Below are 22836 nucleotides of genomic sequence, written 5' to 3'. Positions count from 1 at the left end.
AGTTGAAATTACAACGACCATTTGCTTTTCGGCCAACTGGTGTCGATCCACACCGACCGAGCTGACCCGAAGGCGCTGGCTGATTGGGGAGTCCAAGAGTCCTGAGCTGTCTCTTTTGGTGCATGGGCGCAAAGGAGTATCATCATGGAAGTGGGAAGGTGAGCGTGTTGGTGGGGAGCGAAAGAGACTTACCAGAGTACTCAAAGGCTGCAGGAGTGCCGGTGTTTCTTGCTGTTCTCCCAGGAGAGGCATGATTGATGGTATGCGAGAGAAGGATCCGGTATCGTTCTTGTCCTGCGGGTGGACGCTGGTGGAATGACAAGAAGGTGCCGGCGATGATCTGGAATGTAAGGTGTGTCAGAGGAGTCGTGGAGAGTCGTGTTGGTGTGAGGGAAAATGGTTGGTGTGAGGGAAAATGGTTGGTATGAGCGCTCAGATTTTGCCAGTAAGAAAAGTCATTCAGCCGGTCAACGGGCATCGATCCACACCGACCAAGCTGACCCGAAGGCTCGCTGGCTGATTGTGGAGCCCAGGAGTCCTGAGCTGTCTTTATGGTGCAGGGGCATTTTTGTTTCATCATTGGGGTTGAAGTGGAGGAAGCGTTGGTGATGAGCGACAGAGACTTACCGCATGGTTTGGAGCATGCAGGACCGCTGGTCAGCCTTGCGGTTCTGCGAGTAGAGGTGTGGTGGACGGTATGTGAGTGAAGCATCTGAGATCGCTGTTGTATCGTGGATGGACGCTGGTGCGGTAACGTGAAGGTGTCTGACGATGCTCTGCGATGCAATGTGTCAGTGGAGTCGCTTGAGGCCTTGGTCAAAGAAGAAGGAAATGTTCGTGTGGGCGCTCAGATTTTGATTTCAACGCGAGAAGAAACCATATGCTTTTCGAAAACTTGAGGTTATCTTCACCGACCAAGCTGACCCAGGGGCTCGCTGGCTGATTGAAGACCCCAAGAGTCCTGAGCTGTCTCGTCCCATCTTTCATCATTGCAGCAAGATGGAGAGCGGTGTTGGTGATCAGCGGAAGAGACTTACCGCGCGGCTCGGAGCTTCGAAGAAGGGAGAAGTGGCGGTCGACCTTGAGATACTGCGATGTGAGATGTCAGTCCATGCATGCGAGAGAAGCGACCTGGATTCGTTGTGTGCTTGATGGATTTGCTCAGACGTCCTTGAAACAACCATTGCGAACGGCCTGCAACCACTGCCAGACGGCGATGAAGCTGACCATGTTGCAGTGGAAGATTGTCGAGTAGACGGCGCCAGCGGTCTTGTGGAACATTGGAATAAATCATCATTGCAGGAAAAGGAGGCATGGGGTGGTGGACAAAGAGGTCTTACCGCGTGGTATATTGGATGATGGAAGCGGCGTTGGACCATGCTGGTGTGCTGTTCTGCTGTTCTGTCATTCGGGATGTCAGTGAGGGTGTGCGGAAGCAGGGAGACATCAGAGTGGGTATTTGGTGAAGCTGATCAGAAATGTGTGCTCGATATCATTGCCAGCAGGGTGCAACCACTGCTACACCGTGATGAAGCAAGCCATGTCGCAATGGTTGAGTGTAGAGTATACACCTCTGCTGCTGGGTCATGCGAGCAAGTCTCATCATTGCAGCGAAAGGGATGGGTATTGTGATGAGCGAGGACGACTGACCGTGCGCTGTGTTGATTTCCAGAGTAGTGTTGGACCTTGTGGTTCTGCAACTGGTACGTCAGTGAGGCTCTGTCAATGATGTATGTGATATAATTCGTGCAAGTGGTGAAGCGGTTCAGACATTCTCTTTCTCGTGGGCAATAATCCAGTGCCGGCAGACGGCAACCACGCAGTACGGCGATGAAGCTAGCCATCTTGCGATGGTCGAGTGTGAAGTTCAGGTGGCATACTCTTTTCCACAACTCTGCTGCCGACGGTCTTGTACGAGTGGAGAGATCTCATCATCCGGGCTTGAGGGGTGAGTGGTAGAGGAATGGTACGTACCGTGGCTTCTGGTGACGGGAGGGTCGGTCTTGTGATTCTGCAGAATGACATGTCAGTGATCGATCGCATGAGGTTCAAGCGTCAAATCTCGTTCGTGTGTGTGGTGAAGCTTTTCAGATATTCTCATTCTCGTGGTGACGGAAACCATTGTCGGCAGACGGCAACCGCTGCCAGACGGCGATAAATCTAGCCACTTCGCAGGGTTGAGTATGGAGCTCAGAAAGCATTCCACAACTCTGCTGCTCGCTGTCTCGTACGAGTATCGGGGAGCTCTCATCATTTCAGGGGAAAGGGCCGAAAGGCGGAGGGGTGCTGAGGACGACGTACCGTTGTTGTGATCGATGATTGGAAGCGGAAGGGAGCGAATCTGTAGAATCAGGAAGTGTCAGCCGTGATCCTCAAAAGCTGTGTTGAGATGATGTTTGATGACGAAGGCCGCTCAGATCAAGACACAAGTCATGAGTTTTGTAAGCATTGCATGTCGGCATTTTGGTCCATCTTTGCTGTGTGTTCCAGCAGGTACCGCAGAAGTGTCCAGCGTCAGCTCCATTGTGACAATCATCGGAGAGGGAATGCGTGTAGGTCAAAGAGACTTGCCTTGAAACGGGCATCAGAGACAGGCGCCGCAAGAGTGTTCTCTCGGAGGAGAAAACTACGTGTCAGCAAAGCTCATTCTCGAGTTTGACTGTTGATGCGGCGTGATGTGTTGATCCATCAGATAGCTCGTTGTAGAGGGCGGTATCACCATCGAACGAACGCCTTCCCTCAACCGGCACTGAACAGGTCCAAGTCTTGATGATTTTGAAGCGGCTACAGATGCAACCAAACTCCCATCAACTTGATCCGCCGTCGAGTGAAGGCATGACCTGCAACCTGCCGTGCTCAACGCGCGCGCAACAAGGTGGGCGGTTGAGTCAATCGGCTGTCAAGGCTTCCAGCGTGGGTATGTTGTTCCAATCTTTCATCACGTTGTTGTTGTGGTCTTGCTGTGTGGGAGATGTACTGACCGAAGGCGGTGGAGGGAACGCGGCGTTCGGTTGGGCGCTTTGTGTCGGTGGTTCTGCTTGAAGAATGTTAGCTTTGGTCGGTACGAAGAGGTAAATTGTGCGAGAAAGAAGTGCATTTGTCCTCAGGGCAAAGGCTGTACATTCGGATGATCATAGCCATCTCATGGCTCGTGAAGTAGTATCATCATGGAAATGCGGAAATGAGTGGCTGGGAAGTGAAGAGGACTTATCTTTGAATCAATGCTCGGTCGACGTGACGAAGACTCAGTGGCGGTCCACTTGACCGCGAAAGTGTGTTCTTGAATGTTCTCCGATGGAGTTGTTTGCAGGCCTGTTGTGATGATGGAAAGTCAGTGTTCGATCGACCAAAGGTGTAGTGAGGAGCAAACTCAACCTGCGCAGCGTTTTGAATCGAAGATGTTGTTCGTCAAAACAATCACTTTCAGACACAACGATTTCGGAAACGATGGAACGATTTGAGGGCACGAGAACACGAGCAGTCGCTCAGCTTGTTGTTCTATGGCAGGCTACTGCTATTTGCGCCGGTGGTGGTGGAGGCGGCGGAGGCGGTCACTTCTCTGCAAATGTGTCAGCTCGAGCTCAACGGTGCCGTTGAAAGGAATGAAACACTTACTGTTGTCGTCGTCGACCTCGGCCTTCTTCGCCTTCTTCGCCTTCTCCTGCTGGAAGATGCTCATGGTCATGGTGGCGCAGGCGGAGACCAAGCAGAGGAAGAGAAACTCGAAGAATGTTAGCTTGTTTGAACGTACGGCGAGGATGTAAGAAGCGCAGATGGACTGCGGATGTTGGTGGTCGAAAGGAGATAACGTACGTGCTTGCCGTGCATCGGCGGTGGCGGCGGCGGCGGCGACATTGTTGCTTCTTTTTTGTTCTGTCCGTTCGTTAGCATGTTGTTGTAGTCATCAGCATGGTGCTTTGCTTGTACGTACGAGATTGCTGTTGTGGTTGTGGTGGTGGTGGAGGTGGAGGTGGATGTTGTTGTTCAGGGGAAGAATTTCAAACGATCAAGCTTGAAAAGTGCGTGGACGCCGCTCCGCCGCGTTTCACCCGTTTCCCGTCGACGATGACGACACGTCAAACGCGATGCCTTAAGCTCGAGCTACTCTTCCTCACCGGAAGAACTTCTTCGATCGATCAAGCAACCCAACATCACGGCCGTCCTCTCCGCCGCCACCTCCACAGCATCATCACGTACGTTACCAACGTTGTCGAACACGGATGCACTACTAACGAGGCTATATCAGAAACCACAGCAACAACAACAGCAACACCGCCGCCGCCGCAATGTCCGCCGCCGCCCCCAACACGTCTCGCCGGGTGAAGAAGAACGGCTCCGAGCCAACGCCCGCCATCCCCTCTCCTCCTCCCTCGCCTCCCTCTCCACCGATCCGCCGTTGAGCGCCGCCAATGGTGGCAGAACAGTATGTACAACACAATCGGCCTTCGTTGTGAACTTCTCGCTGACTTCAGCGGCAGATTTGGCTCCTTTTCTGGGGTGAGGATGTGGCAGGAGGCCACCAGCGGTGAGGAGACCGGCCTTGCCGGCATAGCTCGTAAGTCTCAATGATTTCCATCGATACAATGGCATTCACTGACAGTATCGCAGCCTGAAAGTCGAGTTTATAGTTGAGAGCAATGGCAGTCTCCTCGCCGTACTTTTGTTCCAGTGAGTGACCTTCGTTGTTGGCCTCCTCTCTATGTGACTTGATGGTACATCTCTCATAGCATTCCTGGAGATCTCTACATACCAGAACACGGTCTCAGGTCAGCTTCACGGTAACCAAGGCCATCGCTGACAATCTGATACTTCGAGAGCCGTACCCAAAGGCGAGATCGATGGAGCCCTGAACTCGCACATCCCCTGGCATTGGAAAATGTCTGTGCACTGCACGGGATGGCTCACTGTCCAGCTGTTCTACCACAAGGTCCATAGCTGATGATCTAGCAAGTCACCGACCAACCCAGGAGGCGAGATCAATCGAAACTTTTCCATCAATGCCATCTGGATAGTCGCGGTTGTCATGCCCTTTCTCAACTCTGAGCGAGCAGAGCATGCACATCATCTCATATTTGTGGCTCGGAACAACGTTGTCGTTACTCGGAGTGCTGTTCGTCAAATCGGAGAGACTCGTAGCATGCGTACTTGGGCAGTGGCTCATCACTCAGCAACAAGAGCAACATCCATTCGGCGGCATGATCGGCGGGTTTCCGTCATGCTCTTACTGCATGCTTTCCAAGCAGTTCAAACGGTCATAAGGGATCGGCCCAGTCTGCGACCAGGACATCCTCTCGACGGCAAGGAGGGCTATCTGGTAACTCGCAAATTCTCATTCCGAATGCACGACTGTAGAGATAATGGCTGACAACTTCATAGCATGGACGCAACACTTCTCAGCCAGAGCAATCTTTCCAGCAGATCAACGTTGTACTGACTACATGTGCACGCTTGAGCACTTCACCGACAGATGTAACCCCTGATCTATCTCTCATTCGTCTTATGGGATATTAAGACGGAGAGGTTTGGTGCTGGATCTTGGTCGCCTTTCCCAGGTCATGATCGAGACGCACAGCGGCTTCTGAACAACAGAACTCAAAGGACCGAGAGATCTGAGTTTGGGAACTGTGCCACAACGGCAACCTCAACCGAGACAGTTGTAGCGACGAGTGCAAATTGCGAGGCATGCGCAACATGTATGGCTTCACAGCCCGATGCCAGGAAACATCGGCGAAAACTCAAGACGTCTGCTCAAGCTCGGCATCGGCAATCGAGCAAATGATGCTACCTGAGATTTGAGAGCTGTCGCATGCGATCAACTTGCCAAGCATGGAGCAGCTGCGTCGTTTAGCACCGCCTCGCTCGCTGCGATGCACACTTTTCTCAGTATGAGTGCTTCTTTTGTTCTTTGCCGACACATTCGACCGTGCTGGGTCGTCAAGATCCTCCGGTGCATGTTCGCCGGAGAGTCTCCGACGCCTGGTGGCCCTTTTCACAACATTCACGCCGCCTCTTTCGAGTACTTTGATCGTCGAGAACATGTGCTCGCCCACGAGCTCGTCCGATCGGCAATGCATGGTGAACGATAGCACGAGGTGAAGTCAAGTCTCTCACGCCGCACGGACCAGGCGGTGTGAACCTTGCTCCCACACCTGCAATCCTTCTTACACAGCCGCGACACCCGCTTGGAGCTTATTGCATACACTGCCGAGAACGGCACGAGCAAGTGTATCATCCTTGCTGCGCTCTGGGCGGCGCTTCGATTATAGTTCGGGAACAGCTTCAGTAAAGCTATCAATGCCTGCATTCACGGGGCGGTGTCGGCGTTGCCGGAAGCTCGCTGCTGAAGACTGAATGACTTGACCGCCAGCAACATACCCCTCCCTCCGAGACAAACACCACCACCGCGCCCACGACGTCCGCCGTACTCCGTCATGGCGAAGACAAAGCATCGAGAGCGCAAGCTGCCCAAGCAGCAGTTGACCATATTGGGTAAGTCGTCAAGCAGACGCTGCCGGCCAGTCCTTGTACTTGCATGACTGGCGGCACGATGACCTTCACGAAGAGGTCAAGTAGTACAAGAATGTTCAGCACCGCGCAGCCTCGCCTTTTATTGTGTGTTGCGGGAAGACCTCTGCGAAGACCACTGACCACCTCCTGCAGCAATATGCCGCTTCGCCGAACCCATCTCCTCGACCTCCCTCTACCCCTACCTCCCTGAAATGGTCGAATCCTTCAACGTCCCGCAAAACGAAGTCGGAAAATGGGCAGGAATCTGCGCCGCAGTCTTCTCGCTCTTCCAAGCCCTCGTGGGCGTACCCTGGGGTCGATTCTCCGACAGATATGGTCGCAAGCCCGCAATCCTCATCGGACTCACGAGCACAATGTTCACGACGATAATGCTGGGATTCAGTACCAGCTTACCGATGGCGATTCTCGCGAGAGCAATAGCAGGAGCTGGAAATGGGAATGTGGGGATCATACGGACGACGGTGGCAGAAATGGTGCCGTTCAAAGAGCTGCAGCCTCGAGCGTTCAGCCTGATGCCATTGGTATGGAACATTGGTAGTATCTTCGGGCCTACAATTGGCGGTGCGTTGGCAAACCCGTACAATGTTCAGCCGGGAGAGGAACACAGGAGTGGGAACTTGCTAAGGATGTATCCTTACGCTTTGCCGAATATTGTTTCAGCACTGATCTTTGCGGTTGGCATTACGACTGGCTTGCTCTTTCTGGAAGAGACGCTGGAGGGCAAGGAGAATAGACGAGATTACGGCCTCATACTCGGAAAGAAGCTCACATCTGCAACGAAGCGACTATCGCTTAGGCTAGCACGACTGCTCCGCCTGCGCCCAGCACTCAGCGAAGACGAAGCCAATCGCGAAACCGAACCTCTGATCAAGCGCAGCTCCGATGAAGAAGATTCGCTTTCATCCGAGACGAAGGTCGACCTCCCACGCCCAACATGGCGCTCCGTTCTCAATCGCCAATCCGTGGTCAATCTCATCGTCTACACCCTCCTCGCCATGCACGGCATGGCGTTCGACCAGCTCATACCCGTCTACATGCAACACTCGCCAATCGGTAGCCCGCACTCAACACCCTATACATTCCCTCTCAAATTTGCCGGCGGCTTCGGCCTCAACCACTTCGAGATCGGCCTGATGTCGACATTCTACGGCGTGGCAGGCATGTTCGTGCAGTTCTTCGTCTTCCCTCCTCTATGCCGGAAGTACGGAGTCCTGTTCTGGCTCAAGGTGTCCGCTTGCACTTTCCCGATTGTCTACTTCATCACGCCATTCACCGCCCTGCTGCCCACGACCCGCTGGCAAGTCATTTGCATGTTCGCCTTGATGGCGACAAAGTGTCTGGCCGGGATCTTCGCCTTTCCCTGCAGCACGATCCTGCTCACGAACAGCGCTAGCAGTCTACGCACACTCGGCACGCTGAACGGGATTGCGACCAGTGTCAGTGCTATTGGACGTGCGATTGGGCCGGCGATGTCCGGGGCGATTTTCTCGGTTGGAGTGAAGAGGGGGTATGTCATTGCGCCTTGGTGGTTCATGGCGGCCATTGCGGCGCTTGCAGCGGTACCAGTTTGGTGGCTGGTGGAAGGCGAGGGCTTTGGAGGCGACGATGAGGTCAGTGATGTCGAGGAGGATGAGGAGGACTTGGAAGAAGGAATTCTGGAAACAGGACTGGAAGGGCAAGCAGAAGGCCAGGCTAAACCAGGACCACTGCCAGGCGTGAAGACGCAAGACGCTCACAACGACGACGAGCAGCTGGAACGAGCATACGGTGGTCTCGCTCCACTCAGTCGCACAGCGACCATGGCATCCTCCGTCCTCTCCGACGATGATGGCGCTCCTCCGTCAGCGACCCGAGGCAGGAGTCGGGCTACGTCTGCCGCGGATCTCGATCGGCAAGGTGGACCTTCATCAACACCACCACCGACGTTGAGTCGCAGAAATTCGAAGCGTGTGATGAGGAAGATTTCGATTCCGATTGGTATGGGCAGGGAGGGCATCAGTCGACGGTACTCGAGTAATTTGGGTCAGAGCTTTGGGAGTGCGGGGAGCTATCAGTGAGGGTTGGCTTGCTGAATTGCAGAGTTCGGGAAAGCGGGATTTGGTCGGGTTGCATAGCATGGTGTTTTGGAGTCAGAAGCGCATGGTCAGACTGGGAGGCAATGCGAAAGAGCTTGTTTCCTCCTTCGTCAAAGTCCAGCTTACCACGGAATTCAACCTCCTTTTTCGAATCCGAACCTCCTTCTCCACCTCAACTCCATCGAATTGCAAAGTCTGGGTTGTTCACTATCCCAATGATCGCGAATGGAATACCGGTCGAAATGCGCGAGGCGAGAGGCAAAAGACGATGCCTTCTGCCCGTTGTACAGAGCCAACCCGAGTGGTACTGGGTTCCTGTTCGCACATCCCAACTCCGGAGACGAACTCTCATGTAAATGGCGGTTGGGATCATTGGAACTTCGTCACTGCGCGGCTGTCAGTCGGTGCTTCTCGTGTGCGACAAAAGATCATCTCCTGGCCGTTCAGGTCCAACTCGCAAGAATGGAACTAAGCAGGTGACTGGTCTTTGACTCGCAATTGAAGGACACAGCGATGCGAAGATTTCAAGACGGAGGCGAGTGTGATCAGCGTGAGCTTTGAATAGTACATCAACGATGTCGCACTACCGCTCAGGAAACGTTTGCGCTCAGCTGGAGGACCATGCGGGGAGAAAGTGAATAAAGGCGCAATATGAGAAAGAACTGAAGTGAATAATCGGATGTGCTGCATTAAAAGTTCCACGACAATGCTGCTTGATCTCACCAATTCTCGGACTAGCTCCCAATTAACTCGACTATCCGCCCCTGCCAAATGATCGACGTCCGCGAGGCCGGAGGTTTCCTTGCGGTCGGTACGATGGACCTCCCGTGGTCGTGGAAACAGAACCATCTCCAGCAAGTTCATCCTCCTCCGAATCGGTATCCTCCATCGATTCTGATTCGACAGATCCACTCAACTCCTCCTCTTCCTCGGCGCCAGCCTCCGCTTGAGACTCTTGCTCGTCAGCACTACCCTCGTCAGATGGAGGTGTGCCAGACACAGCGTTCTCCGGATGCGAGCCCTCTTAAGTACTCACGTCATCGTCATCGATGAAGTCGTCGTCATCGGAAGTGCGAGGCACTTCGTCCTCGGACTCAGTGATGCTAGCTCGGCGCGAAATGACGACTCGAGGCGAGGGAGGGGTGGAAATATCTTGCTCGATCTCATGTACGAAGACACTCATGGAGGAGGAGCTGCTGGGCTCACTGTTGTGGAAGGGATCAGCGTCAGCCTCGCAACCAACGACTTCTCGAGGTACATTCAGGAGGGGCTGATGTGGGAGAACATCGAAGCAACTCTGGTTCTGACCATCGGGCACGAGGAAAACCCCAGATCTGCCTAGGTCGCAAGATTTCGGTCAGTGTGAAGTTCTTGAGACTGGCGAAAGATGGACACTCACTTGTGCGTGATATTGCAGCAAACATGCAGCTTGTCTCGAATCTTCGCGATGTCAACCCGCAGAGCTTCTAGCTCTCTATGTCCAGCCTGGCGGGGCATGATTACCACCCCTTGCACCGCAGCCGCCAGTCTTGCAACCACAGGACGCCAGTCATGTACGCAGCGAGCGTGTGCTTTCTTGATGTGCGCCGGATCCTGTAAAGCTTGATTCCACCGATCCGAGGTGGCCTTCGCCACATTCCAAATGTTGTCGAGGATCTTGCCATGGGACGGATCGAAAGGTTCGGAATTCACCAGTAAATCTTTGCATGTCTTAATGCTGTCCAAGTCCACGGTGACGAGCTTACGCGGAGCGTCAATGAGCATTCTCGTACCACAAATGAGCATCCGACAGAGCTGTCTCAGCTCGGTCACAACGGGAGCTTCAATCCGCTGGTTGAACTTGGGCGGGAAGATACGTGTGCGTAATATCCGGTCTTCTTGAGGCGGCAGCTGGAGCTCTGGCTGATTCGTGCTGGATGAGGCACTGGCTGACTTGCGAATATTGGTGACCCTGCGCTTCCTCGGAGGCTCATTCGATGAGCTGGAGTCCGCTCGTGCACGCTTTCGAGAGCTTCGACGGGGCTGCGACGGCGCGGGCGCTGTTGGACGGTCTGACGCTTAGCCGCACCCGAAGCCTCCTTCTCCTTCCTCTTCGCTTACCAAGTCTGCCGTAGACCTCGGAGCTCTCTGGTCATTGCTTTCATCGCCTCGGCTTTCGACTCTCGTCCGTAAATTCTGGCTCTAGAACCAAGGGTGGGATCTCGGCAGGGTGACACGAGTCGGGATCCAGAGGCGGTGAGGAGAGAGGCTCTTCGAGAGCTGCCACTTTCTCATCGCAATAGTCGTCATATAGCACTCTCAGCTCCGCCCATGTCTTGTAGTCGGAGCGATCTTGCTCACCCTCTTCCAAGCCGGTGGAGTACAGATCCATGCGGAATCGAACAATGAACCATGCCATGACCAGGCGCCAGTGGTCATTTCGGTGAACTGCATGAAGCTCCGGATGGGTGTCGAGTAATCCTCGAGAAGATGGAGCTGATGAACGTAGAAAGGCCGAGAGCGGAGCTCCTGAACGGGCCGCAGACCAAAAAGTCTGCCCCACGGATTGTCGTCCAAGAAGTCGTACCAAAAGTTGATAATGATCGGGAGATCTACCTCGTGTAGGCCCTCGAACGACTCCTTGTGCTACGTGCCGCAAGCGCAACGCACTCGCAGGAGATGGAAGCCTAGCATATTGTGACATAGCGTCTCCGCTTTGGAAAGATCTGCGCCGCGAGGAGGCCAAGCCTTGAGGTTCTGCCGGATTCAAGGTCGCACTGTGTCCGCTGGTCCAGTGCTCGATGGAAAGCGGCAAGCTCGTAGAGTTTGGCTTGACTGTCAGAGCACTGGAGATGTCGCAGTTGCTCTTCGGTGTATTCTTGTGATGATGACAGCTCTCGCTCTTCGACTATCGCGAGTCCAAGTTTTGTGGTTCGTACGCAGCCCATGTTGTCGTGCTTAATCGATGGAAGTTGGTAGAGTCCACCACTCCGAGCAGTCTTTGGCGAATGCGACATATTCCCAGCGCCTTTCCGGGACGAACAGTGGTTTCTTGATGACGTCGATAAGCTGTTGGGCCGCCTGTGGAGATGTGAGGAAAGCTGAATCGTGAGGGTGCACATGCGATCGACGCTCGGTTACATCGTTCGCAGGCAGAGGTAGCTGAGGCGTCAGGTAAATCTCGTCGGTGGGCTGGTCGCAGAGGGGTCGGGCAAGCCCACGTATTTCTTGTGAACTGCGGAGCGCTTCGGGCGATCGCTGGACGTAGATGGGACTGCGGTCGGTGAGCTCGGCGGGAGCTGGGTTTGCCATGACTGTGAGTGTGTGAGGGTGGGTGAACGCAGGCAAGATCGTGTTCGATCGAAACAATGAAATCCCGAACGTTGAATTGGTAGCAAAAAGAAAAGTCAGGTCAGTGTTGAGAGAAGAAGGGAACAAGTTTGACATGGAGAACTGAACATCGAACGCTCAAAAACAGGCTAAGGTCTTGACCAGCAGCAGCGCGGACAGGCTTGACATCCATAATGCCTCGCGGTCGCGGCTGACCGCACACTATCAGGGCTCCAAGATGAAACTCGCTGCCGGCTAGCCACGTACTCATCTCATCTAGATGAAGCTGTTTGAGCAATGCGTTCTGTCGGTACAGACCCGTGTGAACCTGGCCGGAGACGACTGCGACCTGGCTATTGCAGCGTCTCGCGGAGCAACGCGAACCGATTGCGACCGCCGATACCGTATGCCAATGTAACAGATGATAGAAATGCCGGGACACGCGACTTTGGAAGTGCGGCTTGCCGTCCAGCGTCCAGCGTCCGGCGTCTAAGCGATCGAGTTGGAAACAGGAACAGGGCGGCAATCAAGACCATAGACGACGCATACCATCCGTTCCGGGTTTCCGGTGTCGCGGTGTTTCCGTTGGGAGGATGTTCTCGCAATCTTCTCAGTTGTCCGGGACATGGCGACGGCGTTCATTATGGATGACCACGCCTCCAAACGACTCCGAGCCCTGATGTTCGCTGTAAATTCCGTCGCCAGACGTCTTTGCTTTGATTCGAGACGTACCCTTGATCTTTCTCGCGCTATTCGGTCTCACTGTAGCGGTCTTTTGCCTCTGGTGAAGCTTTTGCAGATTCGACGAGCGTGTGGACGAAAAGGATGGCGGGTGTTACACAGACCCACAAATTCGACCAACGTGGTCGCACGAACGTCAGAGCGAACAGACGAGCTTGAGGTATCGTGAGACGTCTCCCGCCCGGATGATGGCAGGCAATCTGGCCTGAATGTAGCGGTGCGAAGGTCGGGTCGATGTGGAGTCTTGATCGCCATGATGGAGCCAACGCTTCTCCTCAAATCTGTGGTGGAGCAGAGCATAGAGATCAAACAAGTTTTGGCAGTACCGTCCCAGTCTGGACGATGGTATCGGACACTCATTGCTGATTTCGTGAGCAGAGGTCGACCAGCATGGTCTTGGTCTCAGCAGGCGGAAGTGACGCACAGACGGACTGGTCGCCCGGTCCTTTGGTCGTCGTTGTTTGCAGCATCCTCGGGCCTTTGCCGGCTGTCGTTTGGGTCAATGATGTAGACGGGAAGAAAGGAGGTGCCCACGAAAAAGGACAGAAGTCGTCTAGCCGAGCTAAGCTAAATGGAGGCAGCACTTCGACATCGTCGTCAAGGTCGAGCAGACTCTCGTTCATGTTTGCGGCGGAATCGCCTTGCATTGAGGTCCTTGCATTCACATGGCATGGAGTGCATTCTACGGGTGCTTTTCGGGGACAACTCCACGAATGGTAAAATCTGCTTTGGAAGCCCTCGTCAATTCGTGTCTATATTTAAAGCTTTTCGAACCCGGACTTCTGCTTACCTGCAGATTGCGGACCCGATAGCTTGATCAACGTTGCATTCAACGCACGTATGCTGCATGATATGCGTACGAGCGAGGCGCAGTCCGCACGATCTCTGCTGCATTGTCACCGGTCGTTGTCATTGAAGCAGATTGAAATGTTTTGTTGTCGAGGGAAAGGTTAGTAGATTGTCTGCTGGGCAGAGAGACACCACGCACAGCACAGCCACACGTTAGCGCTGGCTTCAGTGAACTGGGAACAAGCGGAAGCTTTATCGCCGACGACAAGGGTCAGAACGGTACAAGGAACAGGTACAAGGTCAACAACAACGCCTCACGAATTGTCTGTCCCGTTCGTTACGTTGCGGGATATCAAAAATCTCGACTCCAATATCATAATCTTCTCGCCCTCTGTTGAGACATCGTCAGTTGTCGTCGAGTTTACCGTTTAAACGTTCACGCCCCGTTGTTGCTTAGCTCCTACCGTTACGCGTGCGTTGTGAAGTTTATTCTCGCGGTATGAACGACCCGACCCTGCCTGGCTGCCTGCATGAATTTTGAAAACCACCTCCACCGCACTCTCCTCCACATCCTCTCCACCTCCGCCGCCTCCTTCCCCGCCCACTCGCACCTACCCCGGTACTGACGGCGACTCCCTAGCCATCAAATCCTCCACCACCCATGAGAGCAACACGATGAAAGCGCTCGGCGCAACGCCAACAATGCTCTCCTCCCTCCTCCTCCTCCTCCTCCACTCGCTCCTCCTCCTCCCAGTCCACGCAGTCTTCGTCAATTTCGAGAACTGCCTGCCCGACAGCACGAGAAATTCCCGACCGCAGCAGCTACAATTCACACCACTCTTCGTCGATGCCACATTCGTCAACGAGCGCTCGACGCACTTCCTCAACCTCACCATATACGGCAATGTCTCTGGCCAGCAGTTCACCGGCAACTATCCGCCTCCCTCCGACGAGCAATGGAACAATAGCGATGTGTCTTTCGGCAAGATTGTGAATGTGGGAACGGGAAACAGGCTTGCCACATTGACTGCGGACTACATGGTCTTGACATACACAGAGGCCAACAACCCGGGCGAGCGATTCTGCGACGCATTGGTTCGGGGAGATTGTCCTCTCGGACCAGCATTCTACGCCAATGCCAGCGTCCCCTCCGAACTGCCCGCTTTCTTCCTCTCGCACGATTTCGGCACCTCATATTCCTTCAGCACGATCTCCGCCACCGCACACATCATATCCGGAGATGAGGGAGCACCCAACGTCGCATGTGTCAGCGCGCAAATCACACCCGATCTCGGCAGCAGCATCAAAGCATTGCTCAGATGGCTGCCCGCGACGATCCTCATCCTCAAGGCGGTAGCGACAGTAGCAGCGGCGATATGGTCGCCATGGGGAAGCTCGGACATCTTCAGATGGAGCAGCAACTTTGGAAGAGACGAGGATTTGCTGAGGTTGGTCACACCAGGTTTTGGAGATTGTCTACAATACATACAATGGGTGGTCTTGACGGGGAGTTTGACTGTGCAATACCCTGGCTTCTTCAGACCGGCGCTCAGTCAGGCGAGCTGGTCGCTGCTACTCTTCGACGAGAGCTATGTCAGCGGCGACAGCTACAATGCTCTGCAAGATGGACTGTACAGTGTCAATGCGACATACGGCCTCACTCGCATGAGCCAGCTCATTGGCATGGGATCTGACCAGGACATCTGGGCGTGTATGGCGATATGGCTGCTGGTCATCGCGGGTGTATTGGTCCTCCTCTGCCAATTGGGATTCCTCGCTCGCTGGCTGTACCATCTCGCCACGAACACCACCGAGGAGGATCTCCGCCAGAAGAATCTTCCCTTCACCCTGGGTATGGTGGTCCGCCTGCTATTCAACTACTTCATCCTGCCGATCGTGGCACTCAGTCTCTACCAGCTGGTCATCTCACCACGGTCACCGACAAGTGTTCTAGTTTGCGCGGTCATACTCCTGGTCATCACGATCGTCTGGGCTGGCTGGATCCTGCGAGTCATCTTCACTACCAAGCCGAGGACGCTCCTCTTCGACGACATGCCAACACTCCTCCACTACGGACCACTCTACAATACCTACAGCGACAGTGCAGCGCCCTTCGCGCTCATCCCAGTCTTCATTACGTTCGTCCGCGGTGTCGCCATTGGAGCAGTCCAACCTAGTGGCATCGCTCAAATCATCGTCCTGGCCATCTGCGAGGTCATCCTCATTCTCACCCTCAACGGCTTCAAGCCATTCCAAGGCCAAACAAGCATGAACCTATACCATACCTTCTTCGCCAGCGTCCGCCTCGGCACTCTCCTCATGATGATCGCGTTTGTGCCAACTCTCGGCGTGACCGAAGCTCCCAAAGGCTGGATCGGATATGTCATTCTCATTCTCCACGCCTGCGTCCTCGTTTTTGGATTCTTCCTCAACTCTGCGCAGACCATCATCGAAGTCATAGCACGATCGCTCGGTGCCGGTGGTGGAGCGTCAGCCGTTCGGGGTAGCATCCTGAGTTGGCGAATGTTGAAGAAGCGTCAGACCCGCCCGGACAAAGGCGACAGAGGTAGTATGATGAGCAATGCGGCCATATTGCGGGTCTCGACCAACGATGCGATGGGAAGTCAAGCGTACGGCACTCGCAGTAGAAGTGTGTCCGCCAGTAGCGCGCAGCTTCTCAACCGCAATCGCCTGAGTGGGTTTGAGAACTTCTCCAGTGTGGGAGATACCACGCCGTCTGTAGTTCCGCACTCGGAGCTCTCAGGCGGGATTGGCCAAGGCGCAAGACCTTCCATTGCTACAAAGGCAGACGGCGACAATTTCTACCGGCCACCGCGAGCGCGCAAAGCCACCATCACTGAGCCATCGACACCTGGAATCAGGTCTCGACGCAATACTGGTGGTGCAGAGTTTCCCTATCAAGACTCGCCTGGCAAAGCAAGAGTTGCCAGCTATGACAGCGATCAAGTCTCTCCTCCCCCTGTCTTCCTGCGCGATCGTCAGGAATCTGTTGACGAGACCGGCAATCGCACCGATTACGCTGTGCGCGAAGTCGACCAGTACTACCGTGGCCCGGCGCTTAACGAGCAAGCCACCCGAAAACTCAAGACCGGCCCAGCGGATCCTACAGGTCCCGCATCAGCAGCGCAGAGCTGGCTGCAGAAGATTGCGTTTGGATTTTCAGGCAAGAAGAAGGATCAGACGAAGGGGTTTGAGGTGGTGAGATCTGCGAGAATGCCGCCGGATATGCAACAACAGGACGGACCGGCCGATGAGGTGGAGATGCAGACGAGTCCACCGATGACCATTGAGTTTCCGTACCGGGATCGAATCATGCCTGACTCTCCGCTTGAGGCGACAGCTCCGGGCGCGCAACGGCCGGAGAGCCCTGTTGAGGATGATGTTCGATTCGATTTGAAGTCTGGGTATACTCTCGACCCTGAGTCTACAACCTCCCGCACCGCGACTGGATTACAGGGACCGGAGACTCCAACGATTGATCACCCGGTCCTCGAGCCCGTCTCCGCCGAAAAGGCTGCCGCCGAAGGCATCGCTACTCAAACATCAGGTCGACTCAGCCAGGAGACACGAAGCTCGCAGGTTACAGGCGCCACATCACGACCGAGCGACGTCGAGAAGGTTTACGCGCCGCGATACTCCGACCAGCCGATTCCATCCCTCGCGCCCATCGAGGGCGTCGGCGGAATCGACCTTCCTTCCCGATGGGGCTCTGCTGCATCTCGCTCGACCAATGCAGGCGCTCCTCGACCTGACATCACTAACGCTCCACGGATTCCCACGCCATCTGCGTACCCGCCTCCAGGCGAAGACTGGCTCCGTGCCATTGACAATTTGTCTTGGGACCACAACTCGTCCGCGCCAACGATGCCGAGATGCCCGACCGTGCCACGCCGTAGCTCGCGCCGCACTCCCTCAGCTGATATCCGCGCGGAGAATGCTGCCAGGGTTCTGCGCGGCAACGACGGTGTGTTTGGTGATGGCTTCGATGGCGAGATGGGTGGAGTGCCGGCTCGGAGCAATGCGGGCATGGTCTCGAAACATCGCGCAAAGGATAGCATCACGCGGAATAGTTTTGGGGCGAGTGTTGCTATGAGAGGGCAGGAGGGAGAGGTTGTTGGCGGTGCTGGGGGAGATGAGGGAGTAGTAGAGATGGCGAGTGGGGCGAAGGAGTGACGAGAAGTGGTGGGAAAGATGTGAATTATTGTGGGTTTTTGATCTTCTGATTTAGCGCGGCGTTGTGGAGGCTGGGTTATCGGGGAATATGGCATGGAAAGGCGGTCGACATGGGATCGGATATCGGGATGGGCAATGCATAGAGAGAGGTGTTTACATATGGGTGGGCTTCTGTTTCGCAGGCGTTCGAATTCCTGGTATGGGACGGGCAAAAGTCGGACGGCAAGACAGAAGGACAGATCAAAGCGAGCAGGAGATTAGTATAAATGTAATCGTCTGGCGGAGGAGAGTCAGATCGAACCAAGGCAGAAGTGCCATACAAAATCGTTCGGCATCGTCATGCTTCCTTTGCAGTGCTTCGAACGCACTCGTTGGGCCGTCGTCTCCTGCCTACGAACGTGACTGCGGTCCGGGATGATCAATTGCCAATGGATTGCATGCAGTGTGCTTTGTCAATCAATAACAAGGGCCGGAATCGCGGCAAGAGGGGCGAAAGTGGCGAAAGCTCCATTCAAATTCATGACATCAACGCCAGTGAGCAGCTCTCTCTCACTTTCACACCACATCGAACATCCTCCTCCATCCACAAACAACGCCACCAACCTCCAACGACCAACCACCCAACCTGCATACCTTTACGAAAGCCACACTCCTCCTCCTCTTCCTCCTCAGCCTGCTGACAACAACACCAACCATGGCCAACCTCCTCCAGCGCCTAATGCGCCCATTCAGCAGCTCCTCCATGCACTTCACGCCCGAGACCTCCGCGCAGACGATGAACTTGCCTGAAGGTGCCCAGCGCGCCACCATCGCCGCTGGATGCTTCTGGGGTGTTGAGCACATGTATCGCCACGATTTCAAGGATAAGGGTTTGTTGGACGCAAGAGTTGGGTATATTGGAGGCGATACGGATAGTCCGAGCTACAGGGCGGTTTGTAGTGGACGGACGGGACGTGAGTGACATTTCAGAAGCACGCTGCAGGCCATGTGCTGACAATGCAACCACGACAGACGCCGAAGCCTGCCAAATCATCTTCGACCCCACCAAAGTCACCTACGCCGCGCTCCTCGAATACTTTTACAAGATGCACGATCCGACCACCGCCAACCGCCAAGGTCCCGACACGGGCTCGCAGTACCGCAGTGGGATTTTCTACCACGACGCCGAGCAGAAGGCGATTGCGGAGGAGGTCACCAAGAAGGCGAACGAGCAGTGGTATAAGGGGAAAATTGTGACGGAGATCTTGGAGGCTGGGACGTGGTGGGATGCGGAGAAGTATCATCAGTTGTACTTGCAGAATAATCCGGGGGGGTATGAGTGTCCTAGTCAGTAAGTTTGATCCTGTCTTGCGAGGAGTGGGGTGAGAGGTGCAGTGCTGACATGTTGCAGTTTCTTGAGGAAGTTCCCGCCGTTGGAGTAAAGCTGCCCGTGTGGACGAAGTAACATGGCATCAGGCAAGGTCTGGGAGTGTTTAGCTCCGCATGCAGACAAAAATCAAGATTTGCGTCTAAGTTGACCCAAGCGATCAAGTGCTGTGGACATGTTCACGTCGTCTGCTATATCATTCTGGTTCCGACGCTCTCTCAAGCCGTTAACACCCCAGCTCCGGCAATGGGCTAGCCTTGGTGACCATTCCAAGGCGACCAGTACAGATAGGAACTACCGACCGCTGATACAATAACTAAGACTGTTCTTCGCGACCAACCATTGACGAGCGCCCAGGACTGCCTCCAGCGAGCCACGCAAGGCGGCCAATGGTCTATTTGCCGCGCTTCGTGCCGCTGTTCGAGGAAGTCTTCTTCGTGTCTCCCCTCCTTTCCTTCTGGCCTTTGGAATCCAAGCCGAACCCATCGAAGGGTTTTGTGAGGTCGTCGGGCGGCAGCTTCTGCGGCATTGGGCACATGTGACGAGCCTGGGCTCAGAAACAAGAATAGAGGTAGGCATTGGACTCTCCTACGATGCCATGTTCGCAGTCATATCTCCGGGGCATCTGCTATTTCTCCCCTCGTGCACGCTTTTGGCTGAATTCCCTGGATCGCTCAACGCCCAAAATATGGTCTTTCTCTTGAGCGGTTCACCATTGCTGCTATTAGTCTCTCCTTCTTCCCATCCTTTTCAGGATGTTCACCCGACTTCCCAAAGTTCGCTGCCAGAGGGCAATGCTCTGTCCGTCCGGCGAGATGATCACGTCCGCGCAATCTACCGTGCTGCTGTTGGCGTTGTGCCTGATAGTGTCTCTGATCTCGCCTGTCGCCGTGTCGTAGACCCATACCACGATGCCACTGTCGCATACTCGTGTTCCGCATGCAATTTGGCGGCCATCAGGGGAAAATACCGCATTAAGAAGACACGGCCCAGAGTGGTGAACCGCCATCTGTCTGAGCTCACATCCTGTGGACGAGTCCCACAGGATGGCTTGCCCATGATCATGTACCGAAACCAGGTGCCTTTTGTCCGGAGAGATAGCCATTCCCCTCATGCCGGAGCCCAGAGTGAGTAGTGGTACCTCCGTATCGGTCGCCAAATTCGATATCACTGTCGAATCAAGTGGCGAACCAGATCTCGAATAAGGCAACAAACCTAACATAAGACCATCCCGCGAGGTTGCGCACACCCGGATGAAATAGATTGACCTTCCGAGCTGCTTCACTCTGAGCTGCTTCACTACAGTCCAACTTGCCGTGTCCCAGAGCTTCACGACCAAGCTTTTCTCGTCAACCTTGTGGTCCTCGTCTCCCGATACGAGCAGCCGCCCGTCGGATGAGAAGCGAACAAAGAGGCTGGCACCGTTTCCGTTGAGCGTTTCGTTGAACATCTTAGCCGACTCCCAAGTTACGGTATTCCAGACAATTGTTCCGCTCCCTGTGCATATAGCTATGTGCCGGCCATCGGGCGAGAACGATTCGATGTTGCATGAGTGAGGCGGATTGCCGGGAGTGCCACCCTCGTAGGGGGGGTGATATCCCGGTAAATCCGTGAGCTTTTTGGACTTCCACGCCCCCGTCGCATCCCAGATATGTAGCAACGAATCCGACAAGACTGCAAGGTGCCCGTGCTGCGAGAATATTGGGCGCTCGGCACGTTCAATCTCCATGTTAGTGACCTCAACCCATGGATGCGCATCATGTTCACCATCGAAGACCGATGAACCATCCGAAAGTTGCGCATTTGCTCGCATGGGCTGCCCCAATCGCTGTGGCGGAGTCGTCGACAAGTGACGAAATGCGGTCTCGTAACCACTATCTTGAACGCTCCAGGCCGCGGATGCAAGGCTCTCAGAGTCAACAGTCCTCGGTAAGGGATGCGCAGACTCGGTGATCAAGGCACCAATCGGCCATCTGTGTTTGCGACTGAAACCAGCGCTCGGCCGCTGGGCCGGCGAAGGAGCTAGGCAGCTCTCGATCCAGGCAATGCCAGAGAAGCTGATTCTTGACGCCACCAGATGTTCCTGTGGAAAGGGCGCTTTACCCTTCACGTATTTTCTGAGAGGCCTGAAATCACCGGCTGCGAAGGGAAGCTGGGTTGTCAGCAATTGAAAGGTGATCACACCCAAGGCCCAAACATCGACGGCATTGGTATATGACGGCCCAGATTCGGTGTCGGAGTCTTCGTCGTCGTCATGAAGCAATCCCAAGATCTCAGGCGCCATAAAACCATGCGTACCGGCCCTCGTGTGCAAGGACGACAGGCTTTCAGTGAGTCTCTTGCTCAGCCCAAAGTCTGCGATCTTGACATGCCATTGAGGACCTTTACGATATACCAAGAGGTTCTACAGGACGGAACGTATCGCATCAGCCATGCCAAGTCGTTGCTGAACGCTTCACATACCGCAGGCTTCAAATCTCGGTGTGCATAGCTCAAATTGTGCATGTGCGACAGACCCTCGAGCACTTGAGACACAATCAGCTGCATTTCAGGTTCTGGCATTGCGCGTCCAACATATTGCTGCAGATCCCCGTGTTCGACAAACTCCATGGCGATGAAGATGGTGCTCGCGTTCTCGTACCATCCGAAAGACCGGACGAAGTGCTGCTGATACTGTACACACATTTTCTTAGCGTCCTCTGAACCGTCAAGAGGACCTCGCATACCTGTAGCTGTGAGAAGCGAGCAATAGCCTCCAGTTCTTTGCTGTAGTCCATTTGCGGCGAGCCCTGGGAAATGACCTTCTGGACAGCCTTCACGGCTCTGAGCGATCCTCGATTCCGTCCCTCGATACATTCTTCGCGATACACTGCGCCGAAGCCTCCCTGGCCGATGGGCCTAAGACTCCTCTTCCACACGGTCGGTGTACCATGATTGTCGTGCCTCGTGTGCACAGCGATTTGATCCTCGGTAACCGTAGCGTCCAGTCGTGCAAGCCTTACGAGGTCGTCGGCCCGCGGCATCGTAGCAGTAGGACGCAATGGTCGCAAGATTGGGTCAGATGGGCGACCAGAGCTCAGAAGTGAGGAAAGCCGGGTCTACTTCGCCACTACAGCTGTCAGGTGGCTTGCAGGAAGGCAATGCAACGTCTGCGTCTCGCTAAGTGCGACGCATCGCAGCGAGATGCGATGCCTGCGGATGCCATGATCTAGACATCTAATGCAGACACGATATCATCAGGGCATCTCGTCTTGCCATAGCACGATATCAGGATGGCGCTCAGCCGATGGCATGCTTTCGCTGAGAACGAACCGCAGCAATCTATGGAAGGTAGAAGTGAGGTCGGCGAGCTTAGTCAGCCTCTCTCTCGTTTTATGGGCTGGGCCTTCCTCCTGTTGTGGATCATCAGACTAACTATTAGTGAAGTGCACATAACTAGTGCTAAGGCATTCCTACACACAGATAGCTAAAGTAAGAATCTTACACTTAAGATTCTCTCTGCATAACAATATATACCTGCTAATTAGAGGTCTTCTTCTACTTAGCTTAAGTCTAATTATAACAGGTTATAAGCCCGGCGTAACTACTACACACTTAAGGAAGAATTGTCTGTTCTAAGCGCAGCTACTAGAACCTTACTATACACTATTTAGATAGTTAACTAGCGAGCCGAGAAAGAGCTAGTTATAACAACAGCCGCAATATAGGCTAATAAGTTTAAGACTACGAAGGAAAATAAAGTCCTAAGAAAGGGAAGTAACTTCTTAGACTAGTTAAGAATGCTTAAAGCAGCCCTTATAGACAAGGAGGTGTTAGGCTATGTTTTTTATAATA

The 22836-nt window shown here is 54.3% G+C and overlaps 7 protein-coding genes across 7 annotated transcripts; 3 read left to right on the top strand and 4 right to left on the bottom strand.

Annotated features, from left to right (window-relative positions):
- Positions 1-467: 467 nt before the first annotated feature.
- MYCGRDRAFT_88613 (uncharacterized protein) lies at positions 468-5161 on the bottom strand (the record flags this gene model as incomplete). The annotated part of the gene is made up of 12 exons (XM_003855794.1): positions 468-543; positions 628-776; positions 1038-1089; positions 1341-1401; positions 1651-1694; positions 1975-2011; positions 2302-2341; positions 2982-3034; positions 3616-3778; positions 3932-3938; positions 4599-4705; positions 4964-5161. 12 exons carry the CDS (start codon positions 5159-5161, stop codon positions 468-470), a joined length of 987 nt encoding a protein of 328 aa, XP_003855842.1.
- Positions 5162-6431: 1270 nt separating this feature from the next.
- On the top strand, positions 6432-8585 carry MYCGRDRAFT_202665 (putative major facilitator superfamily transporter; the record flags this gene model as incomplete). Its single annotated transcript, XM_003857748.1, has 2 exons — positions 6432-6489; positions 6661-8585. 2 exons carry the CDS (start codon positions 6432-6434, stop codon positions 8583-8585), a joined length of 1983 nt encoding a protein of 660 aa, XP_003857796.1.
- Positions 8586-9357: 772 nt separating this feature from the next.
- MYCGRDRAFT_88611 (uncharacterized protein) lies at positions 9358-10738 on the bottom strand (the record flags this gene model as incomplete). Its single annotated transcript, XM_003855793.1, has 3 exons — positions 9358-9624; positions 10107-10584; positions 10704-10738. 3 exons carry the CDS (start codon positions 10736-10738, stop codon positions 9358-9360), a joined length of 780 nt encoding a protein of 259 aa, XP_003855841.1.
- An 802-nt stretch (positions 10739-11540) lies between these two features.
- MYCGRDRAFT_106738 (uncharacterized protein) lies at positions 11541-13276 on the bottom strand (the record flags this gene model as incomplete). Its single annotated transcript, XM_003855792.1, has 5 exons — positions 11541-11896; positions 12180-12261; positions 12462-12598; positions 12758-12934; positions 13078-13276. 5 exons carry the CDS (start codon positions 13274-13276, stop codon positions 11541-11543), a joined length of 951 nt encoding a protein of 316 aa, XP_003855840.1.
- Positions 13277-14144: 868 nt separating this feature from the next.
- MYCGRDRAFT_33362 (uncharacterized protein) lies at positions 14145-16685 on the top strand (the record flags this gene model as incomplete). The annotated part of the gene is made up of 1 exon (XM_003857749.1): positions 14145-16685. A coding segment is annotated over one exon (2541 nt), but the record flags the coding sequence as incomplete, so codon positions are not given.
- A 1542-nt stretch (positions 16686-18227) lies between these two features.
- MYCGRDRAFT_64875 (peptide methionine sulfoxide reductase) lies at positions 18228-19148 on the top strand (the record flags this gene model as incomplete). The annotated part of the gene is made up of 3 exons (XM_003857750.1): positions 18228-18589; positions 18648-18966; positions 19027-19148. The coding sequence occupies 3 exons, from the start codon at positions 18331-18333 to the stop codon at positions 19055-19057; spliced, it is 609 nt and encodes a 202-aa protein (XP_003857798.1).
- A 1985-nt stretch (positions 19149-21133) lies between these two features.
- Positions 21134-21624, bottom strand: MYCGRDRAFT_18918 (uncharacterized protein; the record flags this gene model as incomplete). The annotated part of the gene is made up of 2 exons (XM_003855791.1): positions 21134-21406; positions 21466-21624. Coding segments are annotated over 2 exons (432 nt in total), but the record flags the coding sequence as incomplete, so codon positions are not given.
- Positions 21625-22836: the final 1212 nt, after the last annotated feature.

The sequence above is a fragment of the Zymoseptoria tritici genome, chromosome 1, assembly GCF_000219625.1.
Source record: "Zymoseptoria tritici IPO323 chromosome 1, whole genome shotgun sequence".
In the NCBI taxonomy this organism is placed as follows: domain Eukaryota; kingdom Fungi; phylum Ascomycota; class Dothideomycetes; order Mycosphaerellales; family Mycosphaerellaceae; genus Zymoseptoria; species Zymoseptoria tritici.
Note: the sequence above shows the minus strand (reverse complement) of the source record. Positions and strands in the feature narration are given on the sequence as shown.